Source organism: Tursiops truncatus, chromosome 8 (assembly GCF_011762595.2).
Source record: "Tursiops truncatus isolate mTurTru1 chromosome 8, mTurTru1.mat.Y, whole genome shotgun sequence".
NCBI classification, from domain to species: Eukaryota; Metazoa; Chordata; class Mammalia; order Artiodactyla; family Delphinidae; genus Tursiops; species Tursiops truncatus.
The window spans coordinates 28,933,415-28,945,891 of NC_047041.1; the positions used below are offsets into that span (position 1 = coordinate 28,933,415).

Below are 12,477 nucleotides of genomic sequence, written 5' to 3' on the forward strand. Positions count from 1 at the left end.
AGACAGATGTTTGTGTGCTTTTGCCTGTGTGTGTGTGATGTAAAACTTGGTCACAATTTAAAATGCAGATTGTTGTCAAAAAAAGTTTAAAAAACAGTAAGCTTTGGATATTTGAATGTTTCATAATAGTTCTGAGCCTTGAATTTCTTATCTGTAAAATACAGTCAAATGATAACTCTTTTGAAGGTCTATTCTGAAGACTAATGATAGTAGTATATGTAAAATATTTTACATAGTACCTGATTTACATAGGAGACATGCAAAAGATGCTGCCTTTTACTAAAACTAATCCATTTAAAAGTTAATTGATTAAGATCTATTCAGGTGTACACAGGACTGAGTTAAGACTTTAAATCCATACAACTAATTTTCAAAATACTTTCTGATTTGAAAAACAATGATCTTAAAAAAATTAATCAGCAAGGACATTGCTTAATTAATTCACTCTGTTTATTGATTTTTCTTTGAGATCACTGCTTTTCAATTCAATAGAAGTATTTTTATTTACCAATCCATCTACTCAAGTAATATATTTAGAAGCTGGACTATATCCAAAGGAACATGACAGAAATTTTTAGGTGAGTCCAAACTTCTCCAATGAGGAGCAGTTATAGAATCTGGTGAAAGCCTACAAAAGAGACTTATTTCAGATGACATTGATTTCATATATTAAAAGGATTGTTGTGTGCCAGAGAAAGTAAGTGTGTTCTTGAAAAAAGGAAGAATGAAGACCAACATTTTGGAAGTTATGGAATAATAGAGTTCAACTCAAAATAAGAAACAAAGAATTATTCCTAAGTCTGGTCCTGAAACATCATAGCTACATTAGAAGTGATGTTTCTCTGAGAAGGGCGAGTGAGTGTGAGTGTGGTGGGATTTGATATCATGCACACTGTCTTTTTAGTTTAAAAATTTGGTGATTTTTGATTGGCTTTTATGGGTTAGAAATCCTGATACACCATATACTGAAACTTTATGTTGAGCAACCCCGTGTGACATATGCATATGAGATATGTTTTTTGTATAAATGGACCTGAAAGCTCAGTTCAGCAGAAAACACTGAGGAGTTTGCTAATTTTTATCCGTGAAGGAATCCATGCATTTATCAGGTCAGTTCCCATCTTTCACAGGCATTTAACTGCTTATCCCTGGCTTTACTCTGAATTTCTTCCTTCATTTCGTCAATTACTTTTGTCTTTAGTACTTAATTAGAAACAAAAGGAGAAAAGAAGTCTATCTATTGGTCATTTTTAGCAATTCTACTGGATGTAAGCCCTGGTACAAATGTAGACAAGGTTTGGGCAATGATACGAGCATAGGAACACCTATAAAGAAGAAGAATACTGGGAGGCGAACTGATGATGTCTGGAAGGGGAGAGGAGGAGACTCTATACAAAATGATGATTAGTCATACCTAGAAGCCGACCAAGAAAGGGAGACCTACAGGGGAGGATTTTTTTTTTTTTTTTTTCTGTAGCCTTTGGAAAGGCTTTGGGTGGCTTTAGATCTTGTTGGGGAAACGTAAAGGATATCCTCGTTCATAATGTAGTCTTAGTAGCTGAAAATGACTCTCCCCTCTGAAACAGTTTATAGACGAGAAATTGAGTTGTACTATATGTAAGCTGATTTGCCTAGTTAATATAGAGCTAAAATCAGAACATATATTATTTGACTTTGAATCCTGTATTCTAATACTAGTCCTGATGGATTACTGCCCTGAAACATTTTCTCTGAGTCTGATGGCCTCAGGCAGCTGAACCTTGTCTCTTAGGGTTTTAGCTATGGATTGTAATTACGTCAGGAATCTTCTATTTCTCACTATCAGTAGTAATGGAGAGTAGCTTTGTCAGAATGGACCATAGAGCTGAATGAGGCCTTAGAGATCTCATTCAGAAACTTTCAAACGTTATTTTAAAGTGAAACACTTTGTTCAAACAATATTTATGTAATAACAGTTTAATATATAAAACAGACCAGAAAGAGGATTAGGGGACCTAGACCACTGTCTGTCCCCACCTTCCACTCCTACCGCAGTACAACCATGAGGCTCCCAACCTTCATGTTCCCAAGAAGCATGATAATTAAAAAAAAAAGTCTATTTGATTGCCTTTGTTTTACAATCAGAGTTTCTTTGAATGCAGAAGAAAGAGGAAATTATTTTAGGACATCCTAGGAGAAAAATCCACTATCTCAAATATGGCAGAAACAGCCTTTAGGAATGGATTTCAGTGAGCATGACTCCACAGGAGTCCAGGGGAAGGAAAGATGTAAAACATGAGGAAATTGGCCCTAATGCTGCCCCAAACAGACATTTATAAATACTAATCAACTCAAGAGTACAATTGACCAACCATTTCTAGTACCTTTCCTAAAGAAAACAAAGTCTGTGAAAATAAATGTATTTCTCTGAATATAAACACTTGTTAGTGCTGATTTAAAATAATTTTGTATAGGTGCATTGTAGCAGCTGCAGCAATGGCTTTTTCCAGGGAATTCTGCAAAATAGCAACAGGTTTGGACAAGCCATCCTACAGTTTCATAGGGCAGTGTCTCTAAAGAGGCTGGTTTTCCTTTTATGTATTATCTGGAAATCAGTTGGAGCCTCCAGAGCCTTCTTAGGATAAGGTTCAGTGATTTTTGGATAAGAGAAATGGAGGGGCCAAGATCAAGTAATCACAATTTACGTAGTGACAGCTCTGAGAACTTAGTCCCAAGGCCAGGTTTAGTGGTTACTGATGTTTTTAATGATTACATTGCCAATGAGCTCATGTCTTATAATTTCCTGAGACCTGAGACTCCCTCAGGTGATGGCATATTTATAGCCTGTTTCAATGCTTTTTTCGTCCTGAATCCATGACTGAATGTTTAATAGTATCTGCTATTTCCTTGTCTGAAGACTCGTCTTGCCCAGTTTCACTTACCAACTTAGCACATGGAGGTAACTCTCCCTCAGGAAGAAAGTAAGTCTGTGTGCCAGTTGTGCCAATCACCAGCACGTTTTTCTTCAGGTCAATGGAACATTGATGTCTCTTGAGCATATCTAGCCCTAGAAGCATATCCATGGGCTGCTCTTCAAGTATAGAGAAAGAGCATTGTAAGAAATCACCTTCGATTTGAATCTGAGCTAGGTGAACTCGGCCAATAATTCTCTGCGTGCCCACACCTTTAGCAATCCCAGCCCATCGTCGGTCCACCAGCCGTATGATATTACATCTCTTTGCACAAGCTTGGCTCATAATGGTCATTTGGGCACCTGAGTCAACAAAAGCCTTCAAAGGATGTCCATTCACTTTGCAGTTGATGTAGAGCATGGCCACTTGTCCAAAACTCTCTGGAACCTCTTCCATCGCTATATTCATATTCTCCTCAATGTTCTGCTGCTGGATCTCTTCCTCTATTTTGGCCTGAGCTTCCAAATCAAACGGGTCGGCAGAATAGAGGCTAAGTATCTCTTGCTCTCTCAGGGACCTTTCCCTTTGCTGCTCCATCAGGACCTGAGAAAAGGTCTCCAGGTTTCTACTGAGCAGGGCTTTGGCCAAGGCAGGATTGCATTCCTCCAGCAGGGACAGATCATGGGGGTTGGAAAGCACCATGTTTCGGATCAGGGTGGGGCTGTCCAGCCCTTGAGCAGAGGTCATCTTCTTTCCAGAGTCCAGGCCGCGGGACTGCTGGGCCGACTGTGCCCGCTGGTGCTGGTGGTGCTGCCGGGAGCTGGATGTCCCAGGCACGGCTGTCCCGGTGAAATCGCTCTGAGGCAGGCTGGATGTCTGGCCCAGAGGCCGGGGCCCCACGTTCTCCTTCTGGAGTAAAACGACCATGTCGCCGTCTTTGAGGCCATAGGAGCCCAACGAACAGTGGTCGTAGGCAAGGAGTCGCTCCATGTAGACAATCTGGATCTCCTCGGCGGGGATGCCAGACTCAAGCTCACAGAGGACACGGAAGTTGTGGAGCTCAAAGTCAGGGCTGACCTGGAGGGAGAAGGTGGCCTCGGAGAGGTCCCTCCGCACACAGTAGACAGTGAGCAGCATGGCATGGGCCCGGGAAGGCCAGCTGGGCAGAGGGTATCGGGTTGCTCACTGGCTGAATGGAGCTGGTCTCTGTAGATGGCTCAGCTGCACCTCACGACTCGGTGTCTTGTTTAGGTTCATTCACCTCTCAAGGAGGTGCAGCCACTCACCAGTCTGGGTGGCCGCTCGCCAGCCTTAGTGCCTGCTGCTTGGCCTCGTGGAACCTTGAGGGGACACGTGTGTTCTGAAGCCCATTTGTATGTGTGCTGCTTGGAACTTAGAATGCCTGTTCCCATAGAAACAAAGTCACTGGAGTCCATTTGGTTCCAAGGCTAGCCCTTCAAAACCTATTTAACCCATGGTCTGAAAAAGATTGTTTCAGCTTTTCCTAAACAACATATTAACATTTTGTTCTTTGAGAATTGTATTCTATGTACTTTTACTTATCCCCCAAACAGTGAGTGCTTGTTTCCTACATGGGAAGTATCAGGCTATGTGCTTGGTATAAAAAAAAGATACATCAGACTTGGTGCGTTCCCTTGAGGGTCTCACATTCTAGGGATAGATTGATGGTAAATGGGTAAATCACAATACCGGAGGTAAGTACTTTGCAGACGTGTTCAGCATGCTGAGGGATGTCTTTAGAGAGAGGAGACAAGTGGATGTTGAAGGATGAGCATTTCCCATGTGGAAAGTGGTGAGAGTCACTCGAGACAAAAAGAATTGTATGTATAAAGCAAGAATTCATTACAAGGCCTGTTATTTCCAGAGAAATGTGAGACGTTAAACGTCTTAATAGGATAAATCTGTACATGAATTCGAATGGCAGGACATGAAGCTGGAAAAAATTCATTGGAGCCAAGTTATAAGGAGTCACATATGGGCCCAAGGAGTTTAAATATTATCAATAAGCAAGAATCCTCCCCTCCCCACCCTTCCCCCCCAGAGGGAGAGAAAAAAGAGAAAAGAAAGGAAATGGAAGAGATTTGAAGCAGGTCTTTGCGATGTTTATTTGTTTTATTTAATCGATTTAAGGAAGAGGTTTCTCACAACAAATGGAAGACATACGTTTTGGCAGGAGGGTCAGGTAGAGGCTTTCTCAGTGGCTCAAAGAGGGGGCTCTTGCTAGAATACGAAAATGTAAGAGGCAGTGGAGAATTAAAGTGTTTCATAAGTAGAATGGACAGGATATGTTTACCCATTGGATCTGGGGAGCAGAATTGTATGGAAAACACAGAGGGTCTCTAAAATAGGAGACTGGTTAGAAATAGGCCATTACCTTGAATGGATGAGTGAGAGGAACCTTGAGGAGACCAATCTGACATCTATTCTGTAGTAAAATGCATGGGGAATGCCACACTGGAGGCCAGATTTGCCTCACTCCCTGACCCTAGGGCACAGCCCTGCCCCATACCAGAGTGGAGGCGCAAAGGCAAGGGTAATGTGGTGCCTCAGGGCAAAAGGAAATCGTCTAGAAAATCCTTGAGTGCCAGTTCTTTTTCTTTAGATTTCACAATGTGTTTTGCCCTGTAAAGAGGTCATGCTTTCCTAGCTTGGTCTTCCCAAGTATATTTTCTTATGAACCAAAAGGTAGTCAATATCCTCTGCCTCATCCCCTCTCCTTGTTTCAAGTCTTGTCAGAAGACCTGCACTATTACTTAGAGAAAGATGTTGCATCAGTCTAAAGAACTGGGGCGGGGGGAGGTGTCCCTGTTTCTCATGTGTTTGTCTCAGGTGGAGGACTATATTTCACTCATTGCTCTAATTATCCTAATGTTTCATACTCATATTCATTTATGTTTGGAATGTTGACTGAATGCCTACTGTGTGTGAAGCATGTGCAAAGCTTCAGGGATGCACATGATAATGTTAAATACAAGCTGTGTTCTTAAAGGAGCGCAGTCTAAAATAGAGGACACACACACACACACACACACACACACAAATTGGGGGTTTAAAAAAGTACCATAGAATCTGGCAGAATGTGGGAGAAATTAATAATATATGCAGAACAAATACAGAATATGGAGAGGGCTGTTGGGCAGGGAAGGCTTCCTGAAAGAGTTGGACTTAGAAAGATGACAAGTCAGTCATGTAGGGGTGGGCTGGGGTGGAGGACAAGGCTGAGAAGAAGACTGCCTGACTTAGAGCCTTTAACAGGAAAGGCAGCACTTCATGATAAGGAGGATTTTATAAAAATTTAGGGGAAAAAAAACTAGCATCATAATATTCTTGTAGAAAATTATGAATTATTTACAACTATCTTTCACTATTTATAGAGATGGATGGCCCTTTGGCCCAACGATATTAAGTTAATAAATTTCTTCTGTGGTTCTTAGTGTCCTCATCAGAGATCAGTAGTGGTTTGGGAACAACTATAAGGTGAGACATGTTCATATGCAAATTACTCTGCTAAGGAGCAGATGAGAAGTTGGTAGGGCTTACGTTCCACGTTCCTTTCCCCCTACCCCAACCAGCTTCAGACAATGTTGCTTAAAATCTTAATAAGTTAAGGAGATAATACTAGGGTTTTTGTCTTTTTAAGCAGTGAATAAAATTATTTTTGTAGAATAAGATTTTTTTTTGTCAAAGCAGGTATTCAGGATTCACATCAAAAGCAGCCAGCAACTTTTTTCATGTTACCATTGCCTTCATACTGAACATAATTAAGTTTTATGCAGTATGTTTTATTATCTTGTTGTAATTCTTTACTTTTGGTGGCATTTTTCATTTATGTGCCTTTTACTATTTTACCCTTTACTGAGAACACACAGTGGAAAGCAAAGAGACTCAAGGTCTGGCCAATGAACTGTCATCATTCCATAGATCACAGGATGTCAGGATTGGCAGGGAGCCTTCGGATTCTGTGGTCCAGTCAACCGTCTAGATCTTAAACCTCTGTTGCAATTTGCAACAGAGGTTTAAGCCTGGAATCTGAAAAGATAAATACAGCCTCCTGGGGCTGTTTAGTACTTAATTTTGTATATTCTTTGATTTTTTTCATTTTACTCAGTATTATTGGTGATTCAAATACCATATGTGTAATTCTCTTACCTCAAAATTTTAATTAAAAACCTCTTTTAATTATGTAATAAATGGGGGATCATTGGGAGTATATAAAGATACTCCTAAATGTAAAACGTTCTTATACCTTAAATCCTTATTGTACAGACCACTTGGAAATGGGAGGTTTGAACAATCTAGGGATACTAATCTGGGTAACTGAAGGTTATTGCAACTTTTCTTTAGGAGTTTTTGTGAAGTATATACTCTTACTTTTCTTCCTTGGTAAGTACAATGTAGGAACATAATTGAATCTTTCTTTGATAAGTGAGACATCTGCAAGGTCTCAGGGCTATCACTCAGAAAATCAATTCTCATTGTATAGCCTAAATACCCATAAAATAGAAAAGATGACACTTATTTCATACTGGCCAAGTAAATAACCCCAAAATTATTTTTATTTTTATTTTTGCGGTACGCAGGCCTCTCACTGTTGTGGCCTCTCCCGTTCCGGAGCAACAGGCTCCGGACGCGCAGGCTCAGTGGCCATGGCTCACGGGCCCAGGCGCTCCGCGACATGTGGGATCTTCCCGGACCGGGGCACGAACCCGTGTCCCCTGCATCGGCAGGCGGACTCTCAACCACTGCGCCACCAGGGAAGCCCCAAAATTATTTTTTGAAGTAAATTCACAGTAATACCTTTTATAACTTGCTTCTTTATAAAAACTTAATGCAGCAAAAATCCAGGTAATTAATGGTTCCACTTAGTACAGTGAGCTGATGTTTAAAGTACCATCTCTTGCTTTACAGAGCAAAACAAATGTCCTTTATCTGAAAAAATAATATAGCTACATGAATGTCATTATGTAGTGTATACAATAATTAAACCACATTAAGCAAATATATTAGCTTGCTGTATTTTGACTCTTTCCTTTAAATACATGCCTGGTGTTACTTTAAAAATATAGTGTAATTGAGACCTATTAAAACAGTTAAATCATCACTTGAGATTTTCAATGACATTTAGGGAAAGATACAGAATTTTTAAAGCTGTATTCATAGGCTGAACAACTAAGTTTCCCACTGTATTCATAGGTTAAACAACTAACTTTCCCGCTGTTTTTCTGTTTGCAATACAATACATTGTGCCAGAACTGCCACTAATGAATAACATTTATTTCTTCAGGTAGTTAATCATTTAGTAGACACGTTAAAATGCTCTGATGGAAGTTTAAGCTTTTTATTAGTTTGTTTGGAGGTTTCCCCTATTAAAAAAGTTTAGTATTGCCCATTTTTGAAGCTTAAAGACCATGATAAGTCCTCTTAAATATATAAATAGATACGTAATTGAAGAAACTCATGAGACCTGAGAAATTAGTCTGCTGGGAACTCAGCTAGTGTTTTTTCTTTATTGTAAGAAACTAAAGAATATGAACAGAAGACCCACACATGCCTGCACACGTGTGCACACACACAAACATGCGTGGAGAGAAAGAGCAAGCACACACTCAGGATATGTTTTCAATTACTTTGAGAATGCAATGAAGATGATGTCACTTTTCAGCGGGAGTATTTTTATCGTGCCTTTGTTTATTACTTTATTTTATAGATTATCATTTTAACAACATCATAAAAAGAGATGCATTTTAAGGTATACACTGCATATTGAAAGTAATATAATCTCTTGATAACTTTTAGTGTTTCAATATATATATATATACTTTCCATGTCTAAATATACATGTATGTGTATTTTCATTTTAAAGAAAGTTTGCTACTATGATTTTGTACTTTGTCTTAAGAATATAAAATGTCTTAAGAATATAAAAGAATATAAGAATATAAAAAATATTCTGATCTATGGGATGCCCACCTTGTTTATTGAAGGTTTAAAGATTACTTATAATTTGTGAGGGAAACATTTATAGATTAAATAAATTTAGTGTAACAAATTAAAAGCAGGATAAAAACAATTTATAACTTTGTGGGTTGATAATTACTTTTCTTAACTTTCAGTGTACCTTAGAAAAGGAATGTATTTATTTTCCTATTCCTGCTGTGAGAGTAGCCATATAACACAAAATAGTAGCAGAAATGATAATAGGGCTTTATGTTTTGAATTCAGCTGTGACTGAGGAAAATTATTCAAACCACTTTTTATCGTTTACTCGTTTATAGTAACTTGTAATGAGCTCATCTCAAAAACACTGTCACGATAGTTTAGAAATGCCAGTGGGATCTATTTATAAGTTCAAATACACTTTAATAGTTCTATCAATAATTTACTTGTGGATTCTATACTTTTCTGCTTTGTCCTTCCTGTATACTTAGTCCTAGTGAGAAACCAGTGGAAGTATCTTGGCTTGGTCCAATTAGTTATAAAAAAATATGTATTTGGAAAGTTATAGATTTGTTTAACTAGTTCAGTTTTCTGCCACTTGGAGATTAGCTCAGAAACATGTTAATAATTTCTCGTAGTAAATATTTAATGACCACTTCCTATGAGCAAATCAGTGGACTAATAGGGGCTTTGAGGACAGAAAGATGAATAGGAGTCACTTTCCTCCAAAGAACAAGATATCTACTAGGCCAGGTAAGACTCAAGCACTTTGAATCATTTTATGTAACAGAAATTAGTAAAAGTCGTGATAGATGTATAAATAAAATGCTGTGCTTGGATAGAGGTTACTTGTTTGGGTGAGGGTTGCAGGGAGTGAGTAGGACTATGCAGAAAGCTCACTGGTGAAAGTGCTACTGAGTTCAACCTGGAAGTATGATTTGGTCACAGCCATAGTTAAATTTTACCCCCTGGGTTTAGAGGAACAATCCTTTCCTTGATGTGTCATGCCATACACTTGACTCCTTTCTCCTCTTACACACATACATTTTACTGTTCATTTTGTTCCCTTGTAGATGCTATTATCAAATGGATGCAGTAGAATAGTAGGGTCGGTACAGGGAAGGAATAATATTCTAGCCTTCTCCCTGAAACCTAGCATTCACACAGGCACCCACACAGACAAACAGAATGAATATCCATGTTTGTTTCTGTACAGAGCCTGGCTGGTTAAGCTAAGAGACAGTCTTTTTCAGGAGGAGAAGCCTATGCAGTGCCTGGATTGAAATCTGCACAGGTCTTGTTCTCAGTTCACCTTCATCTGCTTTAGAGTTAGTGAAGATTCCTTCAGGACGTTGGCATTGCCTTGCCTATCAGTCTTAGATTGTTACTGTCTAGTCTGTGGAGATATTTTATTAGAAAATGTGTAGAGGCTGCATCAGGAATTTCCAAATGTCCTTGTAAGTGCTTTCAGTGTGAGTGTATATAATTAGTGAATATAATACTTTGTTTTTTAAAAAGGTGTTGATAACACTACACATATATGGATAATACAGGGCAAAACATTCTGAAAGTAACCAGTTTTTGCATTATCTACATATATTCACTTCTGACGCATGAGACATCTAACCCCAGGGCACAGAGTAATTAGCACGCAGTCCAAACAGGAAGGGTCTGAAGAGGCCTCCAGCCACCAGCCATGCCACCACAAAAGCCAGTAATGTGACAGGTCACTTCATTTATTGTGACACTTTGGGTCAGATAGAATGGATGTATGTTTCCTCATAGAAGAGAGGTATATTGGAAGGATCTCAAATAAATAAAGAAGCCCATTGTACCACAACAAAATGGTCATTTTGATATTTTATGAATTATATGCATGATAGGTGATGTTTCTACAACTGTCTTATAAAAGACAAAATTTCGAGGTTGTTTATGTAGCTTTCTCTATTCTAAACAGCAGTTGAGTTAATTGATCACCATGGTAATTAGCATGGCTAAAACCCATCTGTCTGTAGAATTTAACTGTATTCTAACCATGAAAATGAGAAAGCCTGATAAACAAAAGCTTCAATTGAAAAAAAAAAAAATAGCAAACAAAAGAGAAATCAACTCACCTATTTTGCTCAGATAAATTAAATTTAGCAGCCTAGATACAAGGAGAATTCTTTCTTAGGCCATCTAAATGATATCAGGTCCAGAGAATTCTCCTTCTTATTATCAGAATGGTTTGGGAGTGTTAATGTCCTTGTGGGCTATCTCTCTATTCTGAGAGACATGAAACTCCCAGGCTTGTCCTTTATTCCATTGTCATTTCCATTCCACTTATGAATATTCTGTTTCACTCAGCTCATAAAATGTGCTTAACTGCTGATATGCTTTTGTTTACTCATATATTGGTAAAATATTTCAGTGCTGCTAATTCACAGAACATGAATAGTCTCTCTTTGGAGGCCTCCAAAGGACACGTACTAATCAGAGAAACCACATACCCTGGCTTTCAAAATAAGAGACCCAATTTCAGATGTTGAAGGGAAAGAAGATAGGATCATTGATTTTTTTTTTTTCTTTACAAACTATAAATGAAATGGAACAGAAATGTCTTTGGTAACCCTAACAAAACTTATTGAGTTTTGAGTCTTATTTTTCTCTATTTCCTTGTTTTTCTACAAAACAACCTAAATTACTATTAATCTTAAACAAAGACATGGTTTGAATTCATGTTCTTACTTCAGTGTGTTTCATCTAGAATGTAGAATTGTGGTGAGCCCTTCATGCCTATGACTAAGAGACACTAGATCAAATGTTAAGGATAACTCATAAATTACTGCTTCTACAACATAAAATATACTGGCATTAAATTGACATCAAACAGTGGAGCCCCACTGAAGTCAAGGTTTCTGATACTAAGATTGTGCTCTCAGACTATGTCTTTAGAGAAAAATTTAAACCAAACAGGATCATCAACTACTGAACTTGCAGTAAGCCAGCCTAAATTAAAAAGCAGTGACAATTTCAGGTAGGAGGTATACTTTGTGTTTGTTGGGATGGATCTGTAGCAAATTTATCTAGCAGTTAGCCTCAGGTCTCTACCTTCTCTTTTGTAGTCCTAGGTAGATCATTCCTTTATGGTATTGAATTCTTCATCTAAAATAGCTAGGACCATCCTAGATAAAAGGTACCTCAATAAGAGAAAAAGAATTTATCTTACAATAAAATAGGCTCTAGGTGAATCACTTCTTACAAAGAAGGCTGCAATTTCTTTCCTTTGAAAATATCAACTCGTTGTGACTCTGTGACCATAAAACATCAACAAAATACAAGCATCTTAAAAAAACTAGTATCAAACATTTAATCAAGTTATATTATTCTATCCTTGTATACAACAACAGTATTCAATATCTGCAGTAGTGGAGAAACAGTCACACATACACACACACACATATACACACACTAGAACTGGGTTGGATACACAGATCAGTAAGACAAAGCCTGTTGTGGCTCTGAAGTGAAAAAAAGGAGGGTTTATGTTCACTGGATTTGTCACATTATCTGAATGCCCTTGGACAAAGCATATATTTCTCTGAGCCTCATTTTCCTCTTATATAAAATAAGGATAATGACAATGATC

At 38.3% G+C, this 12,477-nt stretch overlaps 2 protein-coding genes across 3 annotated transcripts in view; one reads left to right on the forward strand and one right to left on the reverse strand.

The window, feature by feature from the left end:
- Window positions 1-12,477, forward strand: part of PDGFD (platelet derived growth factor D) — a 248,683-nt gene that overhangs the window by 136,085 nt on the left and 100,121 nt on the right. The gene's annotated exons all lie outside the window — the stretch shown is intronic.
- Window positions 2,733-4,171, reverse strand: DDI1 (DNA damage inducible 1 homolog 1). The gene has a single exon (XM_004325022.3). It carries the CDS (start codon window positions 4,026-4,028, stop codon window positions 2,829-2,831), a length of 1,200 nt encoding a protein of 399 aa, XP_004325070.2. The 5' UTR covers window positions 4,029-4,171; the 3' UTR covers window positions 2,733-2,828.

Bases quoted from the DNA above. Each gene is read 5' to 3' on its own strand.
- DDI1 (XM_004325022.3), bottom strand. From the start codon at position 4,028: ATGCTGCTCACTGTCTACTGTGTGCGGAGGGACCTCTCCGAGGCCACC.